Source organism: Aethalodelphis obliquidens, unplaced genomic scaffold (genome assembly GCF_003676395.1).
Source record: "Aethalodelphis obliquidens isolate GAN/ISIS:26980383/991018 unplaced genomic scaffold, ASM367639v1 scaffold19, whole genome shotgun sequence".
Taxonomy (NCBI): domain Eukaryota; kingdom Metazoa; phylum Chordata; class Mammalia; order Artiodactyla; family Delphinidae; genus Aethalodelphis; species Aethalodelphis obliquidens.
The window spans coordinates 25,493,288-25,516,801 of record NW_020837963.1 but is presented as its reverse complement, the minus strand read 5'-3'; the positions used below and the strand labels follow the sequence as shown (position 1 = coordinate 25,516,801).

At 49.8% G+C, this 23,514-nt stretch overlaps 1 protein-coding gene across 5 annotated transcripts in view; it reads right to left on the bottom strand.

The window, feature by feature from the left end:
• Positions 1 to 22,748, bottom strand: part of CNDP1 (carnosine dipeptidase 1) — a 30,820-nt gene extending 8,072 nt beyond the window's left edge. Inside the window, exons 1-7 of one of the 5 annotated variants that reach the window (XM_027118764.1) lie at positions 22,644 to 22,748; positions 11,078 to 11,203; positions 8,376 to 8,525; positions 7,667 to 7,829; positions 6,888 to 6,976; positions 2,805 to 3,005; positions 340 to 424 (exon numbers count right to left, since the gene is read on the bottom strand). In XM_027118764.1, the coding sequence (XP_026974565.1) occupies positions 340 to 424; positions 2,805 to 3,005; positions 6,888 to 6,976; positions 7,667 to 7,829; positions 8,376 to 8,525; positions 11,078 to 11,203; positions 22,644 to 22,667 (838 nt within the window). In that variant the 5' untranslated portion in view covers positions 22,668 to 22,748. The other 4 variants (XM_027118766.1, XM_027118767.1, XM_027118763.1 and 1 more) reach the window with 4 other exon arrangements.
• Positions 22,749 to 23,514: the final 766 nt, after the last annotated feature.

Here is a 23,514-nt window from a genome sequence, read left to right as displayed (position 1 = left end):
AGGAAGGAAGCCAAGAGGTGTGGGTAGATTGGGAACCAACTCTGGATGCTTCTCCAGAAAGGTCTCTGCCACTATCCTCAAGTACAGCCAGATGTGTCGCAACATCCAGTGAAAGGAAAGGGGGTGGATTGAGGAAGGGTTTCAGTCCATGAAGAGAAACAACGTGGACGTAATAAGCCTAAGAAACGTTTAGCCAAGGGGGAAGCTAAGACCGTGGTCTTCCTCCGCTCCACCCTTATTCAGGGCTGGCCTGGAAACCAAGGGGGAGACAACTGAGTCAAACAGAACTACGTTAGCAGATTCCCTGATGCTTAAAAGTGAAACGAAAGAAGACATTACCAAGAAGAGCGACCAGATCCGCCATGGGTTCGTTAAGGATCCCACCAAAGGTCCCCGAGTGGAAATCCTGATCTCTGCACTTCACCTGCAAGACAGGGAACGGGAAGGGGGCTGCTTTTCGCCATGGCTGCTCAGAGACACCTTCACCAGGCGGCAGACCCGCCCCGGGTGGCCCTCAGTGCTCAGGGGTCAGCTGACGTTGTCACCACCGTGCTTCTGTCACACGATGTGGAGCGTCTGCCCCTCACGTCTTCAGGTCCCACTGAATTCCCTGAAACCAGCTCAGCCCCAGCCTGGCCACCAACAGTGCCAAATCCCAGACCACCAGCCCCTCCTTGGCCTAACGGCTGACGTGCAGCACAGTTGCCTTGCTCTTGGTTTCACGCCATCTCATGCTCAGCCCTCCTTCCAGAAAATTCTCCAGGAAGCTTTCTTCTCCTTGTTCTTGTCCTCCTGTAGGACCATTCTACTTACGTCTCCTCTGATGACTTCTTTTCTGTCTTAATCCTTGGATCACTCTACACACAGAGCTTCAAGGCCCATGGGACTTCCTTTACAACCGCCAGACTCTCAGCGCTCCTTCCGTAGGTCTGACCTTTGACCTACTCACAAGACCTAAAGCTTCTAGTCGCTTATGGTACATAACACTTTGGTGTGCTCCCAGCTTCTGAACCTGAGGAGGTCTAGACGGGAACATCTTCTACAATTACTTCCTCCTAGCTTGCTGTTTCCAAAACAAGGAGAGATGCCAGTCCTATAAATCTATCCCCTTAAAATGATGTTGGGGACTTCCCTGGTGGTCCAGTAGTTAAGATTTCGCCTTCCAGGGCAGGGGGTGCAGGTTCGATCCCTGGTCGGGGAGCTAAGATCCCACATGCCTCACGGCCAAGAAACCAAAACATAAAACAGAAGCAATATTGTAACAAATTCAACAAAGACTCTAAAAATGGCCCCCATCAAAAAAAATCTTAAAAAAAAAATGATCTTGGATTTCTCCCAGGCACATTATGTCCAATCGGTTCCCAAGTTCTAATGAGTTTGGGTTTTTTAATTCTCTTTGACCCATTGCCTCTCCCCTTTCCTGCCCGGCTGGCCCTTCTCTGCCTCTGTCGCCATCTTTAAAGCCCTGCCAGGTGAATCTTCCATTTAGTCACTGTACTTAGGACCTGTATCTCATCAGGCAGGGATGCTAACAAAGCACTTTGGGGTCGCAGGGCCCCACCTCTGAAATCTTTCGCCGCCTTATCCCACCTCTGCTCACAGCTTCCCTCCTCCTGGCCCCCTCGTCACGAGCCTGCCCTCCCCCGTTCTGGGCCACAGCAAGACATCCAGTCCCTCGACCCATCCAAGACCTCCCCACCTCTCCTCCTCCTGTCCTTCTTTTCTCCCCATTCAACCTGAATGCCCCTGTGCATCCCTTCAGCCTCTCCGTGGGCGACGTCTTGACCGACTTCATCTCCTCCATCACACCATCGGGCACAGCCTAAGCCCTGGATCAACCCTGCCCACTGGGGTGTCTCCACCACCGGCCCCTGAGCACAGCTGCAAACGATATCCCACTGCTCGGACAGGGGACTAAACTCCCTCACCTGCCCGCCAGCCACTTCTTCCTGCCCACCTGTTCCCCACAGAGACTATTTCCAGCACGTCTCTGCAGAGAAACTTCCTTCTGACTCAGCAGTAGAAAGAGGCCAACGACGGGCGAGATGTTCCATGGCCTGCACAGCTCGGACCCCACCCTGCTTCTGCAGCTGCCCGGGACCCCGGCGGAAGAGCGGAAGCCCTTCCCGGCTCAGGTTCACACCCGCCCTCTGGCTCTCATACACCACCCCCCACCACCACCCCACCCCCGCTTTGCGGTTTCCAGCTGCTCTATGAGGGAGGGCTTTCTGATTCTAAATTGCAGGCTCCATCACAGCTTGTCTGCATTAATAGAAAAGGAGCAGGAAGCAGACTACGTGTCAGGGCGGAACTCGAGGTCGCTTTTAGTGATCACAGCAAGCCTGGGAGGATTACCGTGCTCACTTCAGAGGTAAGGAAACAGGCTCAGACTTAATGTGCGCTCAAGGCCGTTCGTCGGATGAGCCAGACCTCGGGTGCCGGCCTTGTCAGTGCTGGCACCCCTTCTCTTTCTGTCCAAGACGTGGTGGGCAGAGCAGGTAACGGCCGCTCACAGCATCCCCAGAACCCGATCAGGCGGTCAGTCTTACCCCAGTGCCCCCGTGCCTGCCTCCAAGTTTCACAGCTGGAGTTCCTAAAACGTGGGGAGTCACAAACCCCGCTGAATCTTCTCTCCAGAAAAACGTACACAGCGCATGAGTTCACGGCTGGGGGGCTTCATGAATCCCCCAGTCCCAGGACCCCGGATCCCCCGGGGCCGTGCCCCCGGCTCGGGGTCTACTCCCTGTCCTCCCCGCCGGAACCCCAGCACAGATCCACCTCCAGGCGGCTGCCGTTGGCAATACCTCCACCATGAAGTAGCTGTTCCCTCGCGTCCCCCACGTGAGCGCGGGCGTCCTCCGGCTGACCCACAGATTGTCTGAAATCACGATGTAGTCTACGCTTGAGAAGAACCCGGCCTTCTCTTTCTGGACAAGTTCCTCCAGGGCAAGAGAACCAGCCTCCTCCATCCCCTCGATGACAAATTTGACGTTCACGGGCAGATCCTGAATTAACAGTGGAGCAAACCACGCTGTCAAAAAAACTGGACACCTTGCCCTTTCACCTTTTAAAATCCAGGATTTGTTTGCATGTAACTTAAACACACTGAATTATTATATACATTCCCAAAAGCTCTGTTTATAACGAAGGAGTTTTAACTCAGGTTGTGACGGAGAATTCAAGGTAATGGCCAGTGAGCCATCAACCTAAGACTGATGACAGAGGATCTGGACAGGGCATCCCTAAAGAAAAGGCTGCGTGCACCATATGGGGTTCCGCTCGGCCCCTGCAGAGAAGCCCGTTCCTCTTTCTCCCCAGAAGGAATTTTTCCAGAAAGGTTACTCAATTACAAATCTCTTTTCTGTCCTCATAATTCTGAGCATGATAAATGAGAACTCTTTGAAAGGTTGTCTAACGTTTAAGCCTCAGGATAATTTTCATTTCAAGTATCTGTTATCTTTCAGCTACGAGTTCAATCTGCCTTTTAACTTATTCAAAGGCTTTGATCTTGCAGCAAAATGGACCTTGAGTTTTTCTCTAATATTAGGACATGGAATAGCGCCTTTAAAATTTTTACAATGTGACTTTCCCCCATTTGGTTTTGATCTTTTTATATCTGTATAATTTATAACTTCATATCTTTGAGAGCCGTGTGGAGAAGAGGGGCCGATGGCTTTTCCTAGAGCATAAGGCACGTGCAGGGTGGGGGTGAACAGTTATTCTATGCAGACGAGGCAATGCAAACACACTCATTACCTCTAATAAGTGGGGTTGCCTGGTCCCAGATTAACAAAGGCAGGATGAGTGGAGGATTATGTATTAGGAAATGTGACCTTCGGTCATTCAGCTGCTTAAGGGCATTTGGGGATAACAAGCTTTTCAATGCATTCCTTGAATACATTTCTATGTGTCTTAGGAAGTTACGCTAAAGTTCTGAAATCTTAATATTTGAAAGCTCCTTATTAACATTTAACTAGAAAACAATTCCTAAGAAGTAGCTGGAAAGCCTAAGAATTTTCTGGCAAAATGTGATTAATAAAATACAAGTCAATAGCTATTAAGTGTTGGAGGAGGACGTGGGGCTGGCAGCCCAGCCTGGGCTTTGGTCTCTGCCCTGTCCCTTGACACCCAGGGACCCGGGACCAGCCATTTCACCTCTCGGCAGCCCACTTCTCTGTTAATACTTGCTCTGCCTCTGGGTAAGACGATCCAGTGAGGTGATGTACATTTAAGTGCTCTGTAAGCAAGACAGAAAGAGGGGATGGAGGGCAGAAGGGAACGAGGAAAGAAGAGACCAGAGCTCATAAAGGGCCTAGTACTCGCAGGCTCCAGGGAACCTTTCCATATTCACTGAATCCACGCAACAAGCCTGGAGACAGATATGCGCATTCCTGTGGACGAGGGGAGTGAGGCTCAGGGAGATTAACTGACTTTTCTAAGGGCAGAGTGGGGATTGCTTGTTTTGTTTGCGATTATACATTTCAGAGTTGAAATTTAAAAAGCAAAGCAGGGGCTTCCCTGGTGGCGCAGTGGTTGAGAGTCTGCCTGCCGATGCAGGGGACACGGATTCGTGCCCCGGTCCGGGAAGATCCCACGTGCCGCGGAGCGGCTGGATCCATGAGCCACGGCCGCTGAGCTTGCGCGTCTGGAGCCTGTGCTCCACAACGGGAGAGGCCACAACAGTGAGAGGCCTGCGTACCGCAAAAACAAACAAACCAAAAGCAAAGCAGATTTTGACCTTTATATAGGACCTGTCTTATAAATATTGCTTTCCTCTTCTTAAGAAAGAAGGACAGAAAAACGAGAGAGAGGGGTGAGATGTGGGGAGGGAGGGAAGGAGGGGGAGAGAGAGAGAGAAAGGAAGGGAGGGAGGGAGGAAGAAAGAAAACAGAGAGAGAGAGAGAGAGAAACCAAGGGCTTACTTAGGGGAGTGCCATGAACAAGAGGACAACCTTGCAGTGGTCAGCAGGGCCCAGGCAGAAAAGCGTCCTGATTCACTAAGCCTGTCTTCCTCAGTGAGATGAAGCAGTCAAGTGAGAGCAGTGAAACCCTCTCTTCTGCTTATGTCTCAGGAGACAACAGACTCATGAGAGAGAAGCCCCTGGAGTCTGATGAAATCACCTCCGAGAAAGAAAAAACGCAACGTCAGGACCTGCTCAATGGACAGGATTTGGGAGAAGCAGCATCAAGGACCTGAACCTCGGGCAGCAGCTGGGCAGCTCCACTTGCCTTGTGGACAAGTGGACACGGTGCCCGGAGGTGGACCCACCCCAGTCCTCAGCAGACAGGCACATCATCCCAGCCCGACCTCGCAGCCCTCTGTCTCGGAAGGAGTGTGCTGCTCCCAGAGCCTCTTTGGGGACGGGGTAGGGATGGTTGGCGGGGGTTTGCCCTGTGACTGCCGACACGTCCCTTTCTGTCCATGAACCCAACAAATGGGCCCCACTTCCTCTTAAATTCCCAGTGTTCCAAAGTGCTTAATTCAATTCAGCCACACAAGTAAGATGAGGGAAAGGTAGCAAGGCTGCACATTTTTAAGGTGACCCCACAAACTCCTTCTGCACCCCCAGGTTACAGAGCCCATACTCTGTGGAGCCCAGACTGGAACAGGCTGGGTCTCATACCTGGGCCTGGTCTCCCTGGCACAGGCTCAAGCTCACCGACTAGCAGAGCCATTTCTGCATGAAAGGGATGGAATCACACCATCAAATCCACCCAGTGTTAGAGGGCCGGCGCCCATATCAACACCCTCACTTTTACAGAACAGAATCTGAAGCCCAGAGAGGTTAAGTCTCCCACCCATGGCCACACAGCTAGATTGGATCCTGTTTGGAGTGCAAGCATGCTCATTACCAGAAGAGAAAAGAGCAGTGCGAGATGAAACCATCCTCGTGAGCACAGCAAACGACAGTTTTAGTTGGTGGTCTGAGAGAGTAGCCCTCCCCTCAAAACTGCACCCCACCATAACCCCTCCTTGGACGGATTGAAACCACTTCCCACAAGAATGGAAAGAACTCAGGGATTCAGACAGAACGTCACACCTCAGAGATTGCTATCCTGCTAATTTGCAAAGCAGCTAATATATTTCTTAAAGTGTATGTCTGTCTCTATTAACAAAACCATACTTTGTGATAAGAAGGACGGGTTGCAGATAAAAAAGATAAGCTGAATAAGTTGAAGATAAAAAAAGACAAGTCCCAGCAGATGGTGATGTAGCCACAGGCTCATCATGTTTTTTGCTGTGTCACATTGTTGCATGTCAACAGCACGGGATCAAGGTATCACCCTGCCCCAGACCAGCTGGGTGGCTTTGAGTACGTTCCCTTCCTTTCCCAAGCCTCTCTCTCTTTATCTGTAAAATGCGTGTGATTGTAACACATTCCTCTGCAGATTGCTGGAAGAGTAAAGGACATCATGCAGCTCAGAGCCAGCTGCCTCCATCACCATCATCGCCATCATCACATCACCATCATCATCGCCATCATCACCATCACCATCACCATTATCACCATCACCATCATCATCACCACCATCACCATCACCATCACCATCATCACCATCACCACCATCACCATCATCACCATCACCATCACCATTATCACCATCACCATCATCATCACCACCATCACCATCACCATCATCACCATCATCATCACCGTCATCACCATCACCATCATCACCATCATCATCACCGTCATCACCATCACCATCATCACCATCACCATCATCATCACCGTCATCATCACATCACCATCACCATTATCACCATCATCACCATCACCATCACCATCACCATCACCATCATCACCATCACCATCACCGTCATCATCACATCACCGTCATCATCGCCATCATCGCCATTGCTCCCAAGCACAGCTGGCACCTACCTCGTCCAGGGCTCTGAATGTGCTCACAGCGTTGATCCACGCTAAAACAGGGCCTTTGTTGTCTGTCGTTCCTCGGCCATACAGTTTTCCTTTGAAAATGGGGGAAGAATTTTCAGAAAAGCATGGACACCTCTGCCAAGTTTAGTGAGCCAAAACCAAAGGTAGCTTTACAGGTACTTGCTTTAATGGTGCTTTCTATTTTTCTAGGCAGAAGTCTTGCTCTGAAATCACAAAGTATTGTTTCTTATGTACAAATAGTATGCTAGCCAGCAAAGGTAAGCTAATTTGAAATATACAGATCCCTTTGGCCTTAATAGTAATTAGCCATCTTATCCAAGTTCATTGAAGAAGACCCGCGGGTGTGTTGCAGAATGTCACATAATACAGCCTCTCACTCAGATTTTACAATTAGGAGGACAATGAAAAAGGGTGTATGTGTCTCTCCATTAACCTTTCTTTTTCTTGTCTTTATAAAACATAATTACATTTGGTGTTTTTAAAAAAGAAAATATGTGACCTACACAACTATTTTCCTTGAAACCCAAGAACTCTCCTAATGGGGACTTGATCTGCCCAGAGGCACAAAGGTTCATGGTTTCTTTCACAACTGAAAGAAAATCAGCCTCCTTGGACCAACCGGTGGACCATGAGATCAGCGTTCTCTGCACTCCTAACAATGACAGGTAAGGCCTGGAGCCCGGGGCAGTCACGTCTCGAATTCTTAAGCCCTACGAGCAGTCCTTCACCCACAGAACAGCCCAGCACGAGGTGTCACTGACCGTCCACCTCCGTCAGCGTGTGAGGGTCCGTGACCCACCCATCCTCCCGGCTGGCAGGCTGCACGTCCAAGTGGCCGTAGAAGCACACGGTGGGCTTCTTGGGATCATTCCCCAGTGCGGCCAGGATGATGGGAGGTGTCGGGAGGCTCTGACCATCAGGCAGCTGCAGACGGAAAATGGATAAAAAGCCATTTGGTTCTTCCAGAAAATTCAAAGACATGGATGGCGTTAGGAGTCTGTTACTAGCTCCAATCAGGTGGACACAGTCCCGTTAACAGACTATTCAGACTCGTCAGCGCTAGAGCAGGCGACACTGGGAGGGTAGATGAAAGACCCATCCACTCCCGAGGGGCGGTCACAAGCCTTGATTCTGACGAGGGATCGGGTCCTTTGAGAAAGAGGCATTTGAACTTAAGGGAAAGAGCCATCCGGGAGAAATGCGAAGCACGTGAAGGACATGAACAGCACAAGTGGGGGGCCTTCACGCACCCCCTCCACCTTCCCCCCGTCCCCCCCGGTCCCGACAGGACGAGAGACCGATGCTACAGCCTCCTGTGGGCTGAGGTGGAGATCTTCGCCCTTACTGGGAATCGCGGTGCTGCTTCTGCTGAGCACGAGGGCGAGCAAACCCCCATCCTGCCACCACGAAGGGAAGCCTGGCTGATGCCCAGGGAAGTGGCCGCTTGGAGGCGGGAGGGGATGCCAGCACCTGCTGAAAACCTGCGTCCACCAAGTCCACGTGGGCTCCCAGGTTCCGGAGCCGGTCTGCAGCCAGGTCCATCATTCTGAGCAGCTCTCGTCGGAGGCGCAGCACGGGCTGGACCGAGTCGCTCTCGACCGCCACCCACTCCTTCAGCGTCTGGGAGGAAAGGCGACAGGCGGTCAGCACGCGGGTCATCCGCGCCCACTCTTGGGGGCGCACCTCGCCGGGTCCCCAGCGCCCTCATCTGACCTGGAGACCGAGCTGGCAGACGACAGCTGGGGGCGTGACCAGGAGCCCAGAAGCCAGCGATGGCTGGTCAATGCAGGACGGGACGGTTGGTGGAAGGCCGCCTCTGAAGCCTGGCCTGGGCCCCTCAGCGCCACCAGGCTCATACAGAAGGCGCGGGTCCCCGCCCCCCTTGTGGTCTCTAGGAACTGAGAGCAGCCGCCCCACGAGGGCTCGGCTTCCCACAAACGTCCCTGCAGGTCACTCTGATCCACCCCACGGTGGCCTCAGCTAGGCTGCAGGACCCCCTGTGACCATCCCGTGCATTTCAGCTCTGAGGTCCCCCCGCTGCGCCTGCAGGATCCGGGAGGGGGTGTAACCCCGGGTTTGAACTCAGGGCTGGGCAGGCAGACAACCCGAGTTCCTGGTCCTGGTTCTGCCCACTACAGGTGGGTGACTTCAAGGACATTTCTGAAGCTCTGGAATTAGCCTCAGCTTCCTCCACTGCAGGAGGGGCGTGAGGCTCCCTCGCTGCGGATTATGGTGGATGTAATGCTGTGAGACAGTAACACACACACACTTTGGTCTTTCTCCCCGGTTCCCGGCCAGCGCTCCTAAAACGTTTACAATTTCCTAAGCGATAAGGTACTAGGGGCATCTCTTGTTCTAACATGTGATCTTCGACGCCGGGTCCTGACACAGAGCTCCTAACGCCCTTGGGATTTCCCGGGTGAAAAGGAGCGTGCTTTTGTTCTAGTGAGGAAGTTTGGAGGCTTCTGGGCGTGTGGGCCGGTCACCAGAAAGACCGAGCCGTGATCAGACGCTCAGAACTTCCAGCCCCAGCTCCCCACCTTGGGGGAAGGACGACGGGCTGGAGACGGAGCTAAGAATCAGTGATGCCTACGTGACGAAGCCTCCATAAACATCCCCGAGGCTCGGGGTTCAGAGAACTTCCAGGCTGGGAAGGGGTGCCCTGCAACCCACAGGACAGAAGCTCCCGCCCCGGGCAAACGTGTAGAAGCGTGTCCCTGAGTTCTGCGAGCTGTTCTAGCAAATGATGAGCCTGAGGAGGGGTCACCAGAGGCCCTGATCTGTAGCCGAGTCAGGCAGAAGTGTGGGCAACCTGGGGACCCACCACCAGCTACTGGCGTCTGAGGTCGGCATCGGGGTAGGGGTGACACTACCTCCAGGAAGACAGTGTCAGAGGTGAGCCACGTCGCAGGACACCGGGGGGGGGGCACACAGAGAACTGGAGACTTGCTTGTTGTGCAGAAAACCCACACTCTGGGGACAGAAGAGGAAACATGTCTTTCTTGGTGAGGACAGAGTGAGAACGTATACACGGGAGACCCAGGCCGAAGCCTCGCCCCGTGGGAGCTCCGTAACCACTGCTGATTCTCAATGTTAGGAACAATCCTTCCCATTCCAGGGTCCGTACTTGAGCCGCTTACACTGGGACAGCCGCAGTGTTTATTAAAAACCTTACATGTGATTTTGGACTCTACTTCCTAACTTATTTTAGTTTGATTTCTATCCTGGTTGTAGCACTTCTATTTTTATTGTGAAGAAATGTATTTGATCTGAAGGAATATTGTGTTTTACATTTTTAAACGGGAATTTGTAGGGCGGATGCTGCCAAGTTAGCACTAAACTTAATGGACTGGGAGGATATGAGGGCGCTGCACAGAGCAGCGCTGGGCTGAGAGGCCCACATTGGCGCATGCTCCCACCGCATGCCTGTTCTCTCCCCGCTGTGAATTCCAGCCTGCACTGCGAACCCCAGTCGGGTTTCAACATCCCAACAGGCACTTACATCAAGTTAACATGCTCACACAAGGAAGGATTCCATGAAGGTCAAGCTTAGGCACTGCAGCCTGTACACTGAGCTTTGTGCTTTAGTATGAATCATGGGGGATTCACATCTGTTTGCACAGTAATAGTCCCGACACGGGTTGGTTGACCCAATAAATGTACACTGAACACACATCATGTGCCAGACACAGTGTCAGGGGCTCGGGGTCCAGGGTCCAGGGCGGCCTCAGGGAGTTCCCGGGCGGTGGAGGTGGGCCAGGCGTGCCAGGGGCACAGGAGAGCCAGCAGGAGAGGGACGTGGCAGGTGGTGACAGAACGGGGAGGATGCATTTCAGCTAGTTTTGCAGGTGGAGAGGGTCTCTGAAGGGGAGGATGGGCCACCTGATGACGGTCCAGAGTAAAGGTGAGCTCAACAGAGCTTGCTGATCATTGCTAAACAGACATTCCTAGATCAAATGTGCTGGGAATGCCCTTTTTGGAAGGAATGGCCGGAAGGGATCTCTTACCTGAATCTAACCAACATTTATTATTCTAAGTCAATGAGGAGTCACAGGCATTTTAAATGGAGTTGTCAAGCAAAAAAAAAAAAATCCACATCTCCCAGCAAATAACCATTCTCCCAGATTCCCAAAGGGCATATGCAAGCATTTTGTGCATGCCGTGTCTCTCACCTGTACAAATTCATCCTGATGGAGATCGATGTATTGGAAGACCTTCTCTAGCAGCCCGGTGGGCGGGGAGGACGGTGAGAACATGCCTCCGTCCAGCAGCAACAGGAAAGCAAGGAGAGATGATGCCTGTGAGCATGTGACAGGGGGATATTTTAAAATAAGGACCAGGTTTTGGACTTTCCACCTTTCAAATACTTCAAGAAAGTTAATGTTATCCAACACAGCTGATTCCAGTCTTCTGAACTAAAATAACACAAGGTAGTAGAATGGGAAATATATTTTTTGCTATATCTTCACCCAAACCCTTCATTTGCAATGCTAAAGAATTTTAATAAGATAGAAACCAAGTTAACAAGCTTGTATTTAAGCAATGCTGTTGTTCATTTTTTTTCCTATGACACAATTTTCCTATGGGTTCACTTCCTATAAAGCTAAGTCAGCTCCCTACATCCCGGGTGTTAAGGGCAATATTTATAAGAGAGAAAAACGTGAGATAATTAAAAACAAAACCAAAAAAAAACAGCAACAAGGCTTCTTTGTGTGATTAACCACTTTATGAAATATTAGAAAAGTAAGGACTGAATAAAATCCTGTGCAGTGCTGTAGGGTTTCTTTCCATCAGCTCCTGAGGTTAGAATACCTTGAGAAGAAACTTACAAGCCACGCTGTGATAAATAACATCGCAGGACTGGCAATCATGTGGACACTGTTGGCCACAGTCTCTGCCTGGGAGCCCCGGGTCCGTGGCTTTCTCCTCTTTCCCTCCCACCAATCTGGCCTCTCTGCTTCCATCCCTGACGGGTCCCTTCCTTCTTCTGCCCAAGACCCCATTTCCTCCCTCCCCCCTCTCCCTGTGACCCCTTCCTAGTCTCCTCTGGACTCCCACAGCAGGCTCCAGGCTGGGTGCAGAGCAGAAAAACTGTGTCCAGAAGAGCGTAGGACTTCCAGGTTGCAGACTAAACTAATTATCTTCTTCCAAACCAACTCTTCCTTCTGGATTGTCTCTGTTCATTTCTGAAATAGACTTTAGTTTTTAGAGACATCTTAGGTTCAGGCTGCTTCTTCCCTTGGCCTCCAGTTGCAGGCACCAACAGAGCCAAGGGGAGGACTTGGGTCTAGAATATAAAGAACTACTACAACTCAATAAGAAAAGACAAATTAACCCAATTAAAAACGGGCAAAAGATTTGAATAGACATTTCTCCAAGGAAAACATACATATGGCCAAAGCACATGAAGAGATGCTCAACATCGTTAGCGCCAGGGAAACGCAAATCTAACCGCGACACGACCACAGTTCACACCGCTCAGGATGGTTAAAATCAAACTGCCAGATGACAGCAAGAGCTGGCGAGGACGGGGAGGGACTGGAACCCTCGTGCACTATTGCTGGGGATGTAAAATGGTGTGGCTGCCTTGGAGACAGCCTGGCAGCTCCTCAGACGATTAAGCGCAGCGTATCTTACAGCCCAGAAATCCCACTCCTAGGTGTGTGCCCAAGAGAAATGAAAACATACGTCCACACAACAACTTGTGATTGTATGTTTACAGCAGCATTATTTGTAATAGCCAAAGCTGGAGACAATCCAAATGACCAGTAATGAACGACTGAATGAACAAAATGTGGTACAGACACACAATGGAATATGACTCAGCCATAAAAAGAAATGAAGTATTGACACGTGCTACAGTACGAAAGAACCTGAACACCTTCTGTTAAGTGAAAGAACCAGAAACAAAAGACTACACGTTGGATCAGTCCAATTATGTGAAGTGTCCAGGATAGGTAAATCCTAAGAGACAAAAGTAGATTGGTGGTTGCCTAGGGCTGGGAGGATTGCGGGAAAATGGGGTATGACTGATGATGAGTTGGGGATTCATTTTCAGTGATGAGAATGTTCTAAATTTGATTGTGGCAGTCGTGCAATTCTGAACGTACTAAAACCCACTGAATTGCAATGCACACTGTGAGTGGGTGGATTGTAAGGAAAATGAATTGTATTGCAATACAGTTGTTATAAAAATAATAAATGTAAGCATTCAACAATATAAATATATTACTGAGTATGAGAAATGTCTATAAAGGAAGCTAAGGCGGGGGTAAAATCAGGGTCAAAGCGAGCCATGCTCCTCCGTGAGTGGACGAAGCACTTGGTCCAGCAGATGGCGCCAGTGAGCTGTTCAGCATCTGCCCCGTCCTCCTCCGCGGCTACCAATTCACCTTCTGAGGCCAGCTAAGTCCCGTGGGCAGAGCCTAGAGCCAGGGGCTGCGAGGACCCAGGAGGAAAAGGCCCCTGCAGACCCACAGTGGCAGGACGATGAGGTTCGTGCAAATGGAGGAGGAAATTTTTTGCAGCCGATCCATCTAAATTAATATTTGAACTGTTATTTTTATTTTTCATTCATTCAATTTGCATTAAAAAATTATTTGGGGGCTTCCCTGGTGGCACAGTGGTTAGGAATCTGCCTGCCAATGCAGAGGACATGGGTTCAAGCCCTGGTCCAGGAAGATCCCACATGCTGAGGAGCAACTAAGCCCGTACGCCACAACTACTGAGCCTGCGCTCTAAAGCCCGCCAGCCACAACTACTGAGCCCGTGTGCCGCAACTACTGAAGCCCGCGTGCCTAGCGCCCGTGCTCTGCAACAAGAGAAGCCACCGCAATGAGAAGCCCGCACACCACAACGAAGAGTGGCCCCTGCTCACCGCAACTAGAGAAAGCCCGCGTGCAGCAACGAAGACCCAATGCAGCCAAAATAAATATAATTAATTAAAAAAATTACTTGGTGCTCCTCTCCAATGAAATATGAAAGGAAAACTTGAAGAGGAAAAGGAAGCCAAAGGAAAAGGAGAGGAAGGAAAAACCTTGATTGTGAGGACCGAGAGTCCTTCCTGAGGACTGAGTTTCCATCAGGCTTGTTCCTGGAGCTGCGGTCCTGCCCACAGGGCCTGCACCACCGCACCCCTCGCCCCCAGAGCCGTCCCCCGTCCATCTCCCCTCTCCACTCGCCGTCAGGCCCGCAGAGACCAGCTGTGGGCACTCATCCTGCTCTTAGGATCCCGGGTGGGGCCCCTGGGCATCCTTTGGTCTCCTCCCGGGTCTCTTGTGTTCCTAATCGTTCTGTTTCTTTTCTTGGGTTATAGTCATGTTTGACCTGAACGAATCACCCAACAAAACCCTGGGGACTTAGAAAGGGTATTCCTGGCCTTGGCCTTCGCAGGAAGGAGCAGTCGCTGGAGAAGGCAAGGTGAGGGTGAGGGTGAGGGTCAGGGAGCAGAGACGGAAGCCCATGTCTCAGTGTCCTCCTGGGGGGCCGGTGGCCCAGCCTGGGCTGCAGGGCCTCGCAGAGGAAACTCCTTTGCTCCAGAGGCTCCTGTTAATTCCAGCTGGTTGTTCTCAGACTGGGAACCGAAGTTCCACGTGCCCTTGTGCTGAGTACTTACATTTAAATGTAAGGACCTCCTGACTTCTCAAAGTCAGGCCACACCTCTGCGGTGTAACCATCCCCCACCCCGTCCTTCCCCTAATCCAAAGAGCTTCACTTCCTCAAAGCCTCGCCTCCCACTGGACGCAGGCCTCAGTGGTCACTCTGCTCTCTCCCAGCCCCAGCCAACAACTGGAGACAGTTAGGTGACCCGTGTACCTAGCTGACAGTGGCCTTGAGATCCCATGGGCTGCCTCAACCAATGACACTTCTCTATCTCCTGCCACAAAAACAGCAGGCATCTCAGAAGGAGCCTGGGGTGGTTGTTAGTTTCTGATGTTGAACCGAATAAAGAATAGAAAATGAAAGCGCTCTCACCCCACACAGCCTGGGCCAAGGGTACATACAATGGCCCATCAGCCAAACCCTTTTCCGCCCGTAAGAAGCTTTAGTGCCAGTGTCAACCTGGATGCCAAGAATTCTGCTTACCAAGTCCTTCAGAGTTTGGCGTGACCTTTACAGAGGTCGCTCTGCCGGTGTCTGCTCTGATGAATTTTATAACACAGGCAAATGCTTTGTTAGCCTCGTTTATCTCAGCACGAGAGGATTAAAAACAAAAATTCCAAACCGAAACACAGGCCTTTCTGGCTTGTGTTCATTCCCTTGCCGGCTCTGAACTGAGCCCAGCGGCTCCTGCTGAGGTTAACCAGTCCTGCAGGCTGGTGAGGGCGTGGCTCTCAGAGGGCAGCCTGGACTCACACCAGGGCCAAGGAGGCAGTTTCAAGGAGCGGAACGCCCCAGAACGTCCCAAGAACTGCAGCGTGTCCACCATCCTCTCGTGGGGTCTGCCGGGCGAGTCTGACCCCAGAGAGGAGAGGTCAGTGGCCGAGCCTCACTCCCAGACCCAGAGGTGACCCGCACGCCGCACAGGCGGCTGGGACGCCAGCACAGGCTCGGCAGGGCCGCGGAGGGCAGAGGTCACCAGAAGCGGGCACGGAGGAGGCCCCGGGCGCCAGCCCGGGGCGCACGTGGAGCTGAGAACAGGCTCTGGCCCTCTCTATGGCCGACGGCCCGCTGCGGGCAGGGGGCACAGGCTCTGAAACGGGCACAAAGCACCACCACGTGCCGCCAGGAAGGGCCCGAGGTCAGTTCCCACAGCCGCCGGCCCTTCGAGGCCCGGGGCTCCGGAATGCTCCATCCGGGGCGGCAGGCGGCCAGTCCAAAGACCCGGCTCCTGACGGCGGGGGCGTGCGTGTTTCTCCACCGCCTGTGGTCTTGGCCAGTGGGGAGCCGGCCGCCTGCACAGGCTGCGGGGACCAGGACTGGCCTGCCAGTGAGCGAGGCCACCTTTCCCGTCTGGCCAGGGACCTGGGCCCCTCCTGACATCAGCCTGAGGGACCGCCGGGGCTCACTGCCTCTGGAGCCTCTGTCTTCTGGAAACAGGGGCAGCACAGAGACAAATGCGTGGAGCAGAGGAGGGACTGAACTCGCCAGAGACCCCTCTGCTGTTTCTCCCGCAGACAGGCAGCCACGCCCACCGAGTCGGGGCGGAGGGTCTGAAACGGTGAGAGCGCCGTCACCACTTAGAGCTGGACGGGGAACTCCTCAGAGGCGAGCCTGTGGCTCTGATCCCGCCCCTGGAACCCAGGGCTCCCGCTCCGAGAGGGGAGGGTGTCCATCCCGAGCGGCCTGGAGCCCAAACCTGGGGTGAACCTGAGATCTTCAGAGCTCCTGGCTGAGGCTACACCACAGCCGCCGCCCCCTTTTCCTTCTTCTAAATCTCTTTTGAGGGATTTTTGCATAAGAGTGCTAACAGAATAAATCTAAAATACCTGTAGGAGTGACTGAATGATCTCAGGGCACAAGAGGTGAACTCGGGGCGTTCCGGTGGCAGAATGAGGGAGTAGGGGACCGGGACGGCGAGGCTGAGGTCAGTGGGACCCGAGAGGCAGGGAGACCCAGACTTAGAGCCGCAGGAGGGTGACCAGGGAGGAGCAGAGGCGCCTCAGCGGGGCGGGAGAGGAGGACAGGGTTCTGGCAGGACTGGTCCCAACGGAGCTGTCACCAGAGAACACGTCTGCTTTTTACCTAGATACTCCTTTAAATCTTATCTTCTAAAGCTGAAGTTCAGAGCACAAACTTGTTTTGATTTCAAAACATGGGGCTTTATGACCTTCACCACTGGGAAGCAAGGTCCCAGCGATAAAGGGAAGGAAGAATTCCAGGCTTGGCCTCCTCCTGAATCAGTGCCACGGGCTACTGTGCAGTTGGGGACAAAAGTTCAACACGTGAAAAGTCAAGAACGAGGGCCATTTCAAGGACAGGGCAGGAACTTTTCAATCCCTGTGTACTATGCTCCTGTAGCTGCCGGAACCAAGTGCCACGGGGCTGGGTGGCTCAGGGCAACAGGAGTTCAAAGGCTCACAGTTCTGGAGTTAGAACTCAAGGTGTCAGCAGGGCCACACCCCCTCTGAAGGCTCCAGGGGAGGGTCCTTCCTGCTCTTCCCTGGGGGGGGGGGGGGGGGCGTGGCTGGCAATGCTCGTGTTCCTTGGCTCGTAGCCGCATCCCTGCCACCTGTGCCCGTCTCCTAGGTGTATCCCTGCCTCTTCTAAGAAGGACTAGGCAGTGGCTTTGGGGACCACCCCAGACAGTAGGACCTGATTTTAACTAATTACATCTGCAAAGGTCCTCCTTCCAAGCAAGGTCACATTCTGAGGTTCCAGGAGGACATGGATTTGGGGCCACTATCTGACCCAGTACACTCTGTTAGTCTCTTGTCACTAATATTCTCTTATTTGCTTTCTTAATAATTATCATCTGACTCACTTGAACATGAGCCGCATGACAACTGGGACTTGGTCTTCCTATGTCCCAGGTCCCCGAGAGCCTAAGCTGTGCCTGTCACAGAACAAGACCAGGTCCAGCCAGTATTTACTGAATAATTACATGCATAGTCCTGAAGGACACCAAGAGTAGTTGATTTTCACTAATGTAACTAGTTCTACTTCAACGCCGTGTAGAAAATGCAGAATCTGTCTAATAAAACTATTCCAGCTGTAAACCTGAATAACGGAAAAAGTGAAGGTCAAATTTGGGCAGACTTTTCCCTCCTGGCAGTCCCCCCAAAACCCCCATGTGGACCTCTGTTCACTGATCTGCCTGCCGGGAGTCTTTTGGTCCTCTCCAGCCTCCCAGCTCTTCATCAGCAAAGCCATGCCTGCTGCTCCAGGCTCACAGGGAACCCCTCTGCATCCCACGGAGTCCACAGCCTGCACCTCACAATTCACAGCATCCTCGCCAACTGCCGCCCCCCTTCCTCCCTGAGTGATTGCAGCCTTGCTCTTGTCCCTTGACGTCCTCAACTTCACTGTGATGGGTCTGACTGACATATTTACACATTTTGCTCAATCATCACTGTCTGTTTTCAAACTGAACACTCATTTCTGTCTTTTTTTATTCTGTAAAATGCTTAGTAATTCTCTAATATCACTGTTACCTGAAAACTGGGTTCACCTCTTGGTGGGTGTCGAGCCAAAAGACACAACCAAGACAAAGAGTGGGAGAAGGAAGGATTTATCACTTGCAGTGAGTAAGGAGAACATCAGGGATATTTCCCAAAGCAGTGTCCCTCCAAACAGCAAATTGGGAACGTTTTAAGCTAAGGGAATATGCATATTCATGAAGGGGCTTCAGCATAGAATTGGGGCAAAGGTCACCAGAGTCCAAGTTTTAGTTGACTGAGGTCACGAGGGTCAGAAAAGGTCAACATTATCACCCCTGAGGTTCCAGTTGGTCTCAGGGTGGAGCCTTCAGGCTAATCTTTATCACTGAACAGAACTGGGAGTCTTTACAAATGATTTATTATCTTCACTCTTTCTACTTCTCTTGCTGATGACAGTCATTTGTTCCCACCTCCTTTTGTTCCCTTAAGATCATTAATTACAGAGACCTGTTCAAGGGCAAGCATGGTGGCCAGGCTTAGATCCCAAAATGGCTTCGGCTAAAATGGCTTCTCTTCTGTCAAAAAGCTGCATCTGGTTCTCTTCCTCCAGGGTCCCCCTACCCTATGTGCTCACTTCTCAACCATTTCCTTTATTCTCTTTCCTAGGACTGCTACTACAGCTGGAGTCTGTCAATCTCTCATATGTCCTCCAGCTCTCTTCTCTTTTCTGTCTTTTTTTCCTTTTATCTCTGTGCTCCACTTCCTGGGTGAATTCCTCAGTCCTGCTGTCCAGCTCATTCATCCTCTCTTTGGCTGAGGCCAGCTGGCATTAACATCCTCTACTGAGTTACTGCAGTGACTAGTTTCCTTCTTCAGGGTTGCTGATTGGTTGTGTTACCATCTGTTCTTGACTCATATGTGCCCACTTGTTTTATAATTTCTTAGTCTATCATTTATCTCTTGAAGATTTTAATGTACTTTGTATCCATTTTAAAGCATGTTCTACTGTTTGCATTTCAGTGGCAGTAAATCCACTTCCCAGTTAATTTTGTGGGTTATCTTTCTCATTGTTAGTGTTTGCTCACCTACTACAGAATGTTGTATGCGACAAACAGTTCACCATTGCCTACCTCCTAGTTTTCACTAGATGTTAATTACTAAGGGTTAAGAATTCTAGTCTTACATGTAAGTGAAACTACTAGAAATAAAAAGGGTAAAGAAAAAATCTCTATATACAAAGTATGCAAGGATGCAAGATATGATTTTGGTAAAAAAAAAAAGTATAAGGTATGAAGATGTGTTTTTGTTAAGGGAAAAATTTTGTCCTAGTTTAGAGGTTATTTAATGGTTGTTTCATTTTTTTTAAGGAGAATAAAGGACAAAAAAATAAATAGTTATAAAAAGTTGGAGAAGAGAGAGAAAAAAGTCTTACGTTGTGTGGTCAAGCTGGCTAAAGTTAAATGAATTTACGATAAGATTTTTGTTTTTTAAAAAAGGATTTTTAATATCAACAGTGTGCCTATGCAAAACTGGAATTCAACTTTCTTACTCTGTTAAAAGGACAAGGTTTTCTTGGATTATTGCAAAAGATTTTTCTTTACCTGTTGAATAATCTGCCTAGAAAACAAAGATTCTGCACTTATCAAAATAATTTCCTGTATTTCATGTTGTTTTAATCAGCTCTTTGATTACTCAAGAAAACTGAGTCTTCTCAATATTAAAAGAACTAAAGTCTTTTTATAACTATGCAAATTTCTGAACATGCCTTTGAAATCTTTTAAGTCACTTTAGTTAGAGATAACTTAAAAAAAAAGAGACAACTAAGTATTGTTTCACAGTGACTTGTGATCACGTTGAATCAAGTGTCTTAAACCTGTTGACATATTTGAGAACCTCTCAAAGTCAAATTTTAAATGAAGTCTTTTTGACCTAGAACCAACTTTGGGATTTTTCCAGAGGGCCCCCAGAAAATATCAAAGATTTGTTCTCTCTCCTTATAAAAATAGTGATATGAAACTAATTAGGCTTATTTGATATGTTAAGTTACATGAGAAGCATTGTCAAATAAAAGTGATGTTTAACTTAGGTTATATTTGTATGGATATATGTTACTAATATAAGTATTTCAAAATTGCGTAAAAATTCCTGGAAATTTGTCAGTGTCCTTACTGTCCATATAATCATCGTAATTCCAATTGTTATCTTAAAACGTTGTATGCCTTAGAAATAATCAAATTTCCTTGTCCACTGAGTCATTTTTTTAAATGAACTCTCACCATATCTTTAACCATGGCTATTTAAAGTCTTTTGTCATTCACAAAGAGTTACAGCTTTATTCTGATCATTCTCTGAAAACATTTATAATCAGTTACAGGCAAGAAGCACCATGATGACATCACTTGAATTAATTTTGAGACCATGCCACTGGACTGAGCAAGGATTTCCAGAACTAACGGAAAAGCTGATGGATTCATAAAACTTCTAACCCAAGATTTAGCAAAACAAAAATCATTATATGGGACTGAATGAACTGATGAGAATTACTGCAATTTTTATGACTTTTTGTTTGAAATATTGCTAGTTCTTTAATGTTTTGTTTCCAGGTTTAAGGACAACTTTTTTTCTCTTAAGCTATCTGTAACTTATAGTAATCTGATAAATTGTATCTTTGTAAACAGAATTGAAACATTTATGTGTTTCTCCCTCATACCTCCAGTACTTATAAACTCTAAGTACTCTTATTTTCATGACACTGTATTTCATATATATATATATATATATATATATACACACACACACACACATACATACATACATATATATGTGCAAATGCGTAAGTTAAATAAGAATCTTTTCTCTGTATAATGGGACTAAATTGAAAACATTGGTTTATTACCAGGGTCTTGGCTGGGATGCCATATTTGAGAATGACAGGCATAGAATCAGACGTGAACAGAAGTTTTAAGGAACTAAAGTTGACTTTACTGAGCCAATAAAGCCTCCTGAAAAGACAGCCTGGTGCCTCTGTTACAGAGTTCCTACTCTTACAGGTGAGTAAGAAAGGTCACTTTCTGGCAGACCCAGGACTCTTTAGGTATACTGGAGGCCTCAAGAAGAAGGGAATTCACCCAAATCTTGGTTACTGCAGGTGAAGCCTGATGGTGACACTCGGCCTGGCTTCCTGCCCTTGAGAAGCTTTTACAAGTCTAATCTGAGATTCCTTTTGAAAGTTCCAGTAAAGCGGACTTAAGAGCTGATGTGATCAAACACTACTCTTGCAGCACTTCTGCAAATAATCGAGCCAAGTGTAATGAGACTAGACTCTTTACCAATTAGTCTTGCTGTGATTATATTTGATAGGAATGGAGGTGACTGTTGAGAGAACATTATGTTACAATAAAAAAACTACAGTACATCCATTATCAGATCTAAGCCCTATTCGCTCTTTGAGGTTTTGCTATCTACTCGTAAGCTGGACCCTGAACTCTGCTAGTTTCCTCCAATATCTGGCTACAACTCTTTAACGTTTGCAATTTTCTCCTACCCTGCTAACTTGGAGTCACTAAGAACTGAAGTTGCCCTTTTCCTGAAGCCCTACAAACTGGAGCTGATACAAACTACAGAGAAATCACCACGATGAGTCACGTATGGACAACTTGCTTGACTGCTGCTGGGTGGGCCCCTCGGAAAGCTCACCAGAACGCCCAACACCATCCCAGAGTCATTCAAACTGCAAACCAGGGCATTTGTCAGAACTGCCCTCACTCCACCATCTAAAGATGCTTTGAACCCAACAGCCAGAGCTTTTCTTGACTGACTGCCCTCTGGACTCAAAAACAGAATTTGTAGTTTGTTTTAATCATTAACCTTTATTTTTGTTTCCTTAGAAATGCTTCGTATTAAATAGCTCATTGCTTGCACCATAGAGAGCCCTAAATGAGATACAGGTAGATCACTGGTTGCTTAGGGATGGGGCAGGAATAGGAGAACAGGAAAGTAATTGCTAAGGAGTATTGGACTTCTTTTTGAGGTGATGAAAACATCCTAAAATAAACTGTGGTGATGGTCACATATATCTGTGAATATACTAAAAATTATTGAATTACATGCTTTAAAAATGCAGATTCCTAGACCTCCACCTCAAAACTATTCACACTAATGTTTTGGGGGGCGGGCAGCAGGAGGCAGAGCAGAGTTCAGTGAGGAAGGGCAGCGAACTGTATCTGGGTGTGTAGAGTTCTCCACATCACCCTCTAAGTGGTACTTGGACTTTTGCATTCAGCAGCTGGAAGTTGTGGTCTGTGGTTTTGATAAGAATATTGCTTTTCGTGGTAAGAAAAGATGAGTATGGAGAAGTGTGCTGTTGAACGTCTAGGTCACCCCACCTGCCTGGGCCTTGTGTCAGCACCCCGGCCCCCAGCATTCAGAGGGGAACTGGCTTCCAGGTACTGTGTAAGATGCTTGAAAGTAATGCCATTTGACTATTTGTTGGAACACACAGCCACCCAGAGCGCGCCGGTAAACTGCTCCCAAATGCCGCGTCGCTCAGGCTGAGACAGGCAGCACCCGAGAACATGCCTAAGTGCAGGTGGGGATCCGCTCCGCAACCTGCCTCACAGGCATGGCACACGCACCGTTAGGCAAGCGGAAGGCTAGCACGCTGCTCCCCTGGACCCTGAGCAGTGGAGGGTCTACTCACCATCCTTCCTACTTTGGGATCCATTGGGCGGCAGTTCTGTGGTCTCGGCAATTCCCCCGGACCTCGAAGGAAAGTGGAAGAGGAGGTCTCACCAAGGCCCTCAGCTGGTCACATTAAACATCCCCCCACGAGGTGCCTGTCTGCGTCCTCCCCGTTCCCCCAGAGGAAGACAAGGCTGGAATAGTGGACCTATTCACATTTGGAAAACAAAGCTGCTTCAGAGACACGCGTTCAACTCGCCAGCAGAGGGAGAGACAATGCGTGTCGCGTGCACAGACACGGGATGAGGCCGTGGCCCGGAAGTCACCTGATGTTACTGAAGGGCAGCGAGGCCAGCCCAGGCCGTGCGTGACAACCCAGGGGCTTTGCCTGGCACATGTGGAGGGTGTCACCTTTAGCAGGGAGCAGATGCACGTGCCCAAGGCCGGCAGACCTAAGGGAGGCCATGCGAACACACGCTGTTACCTTTGGCAGGTGACACCTCGGCCCTGCGCTAGCACTGTGACCCTAGAACGTGTCAGCATGACAGGCTGGGTGTCAGTCTGCTCCGGCTGCCATAGTGAAGGGTGGCAGAACGGGCGGCTTAAACAACAGAAATCTATTCTCCCCTAGCTCTGGGCCGGGAAGTCCAAGATCAAGATGTTGGCAGGGTTGGTTCCTCCCTAAGGGTGGGGGAAGAATCTCTGCCAGGCCTCTCTCCAAGGGCTGCAGGTAATCATCCACGTTCCCTGTCTTGCAAACGCATGGCCCAGCCTCTGCCTTCGCCTCCACGTGGCCCTCTCCCTGGGTACATTCCTGTCCACACGTTCCCCCTTCATGAGGACACCAGTCATACTGGACTACGGCCCACCCACATGACCTCTGCAAAGAC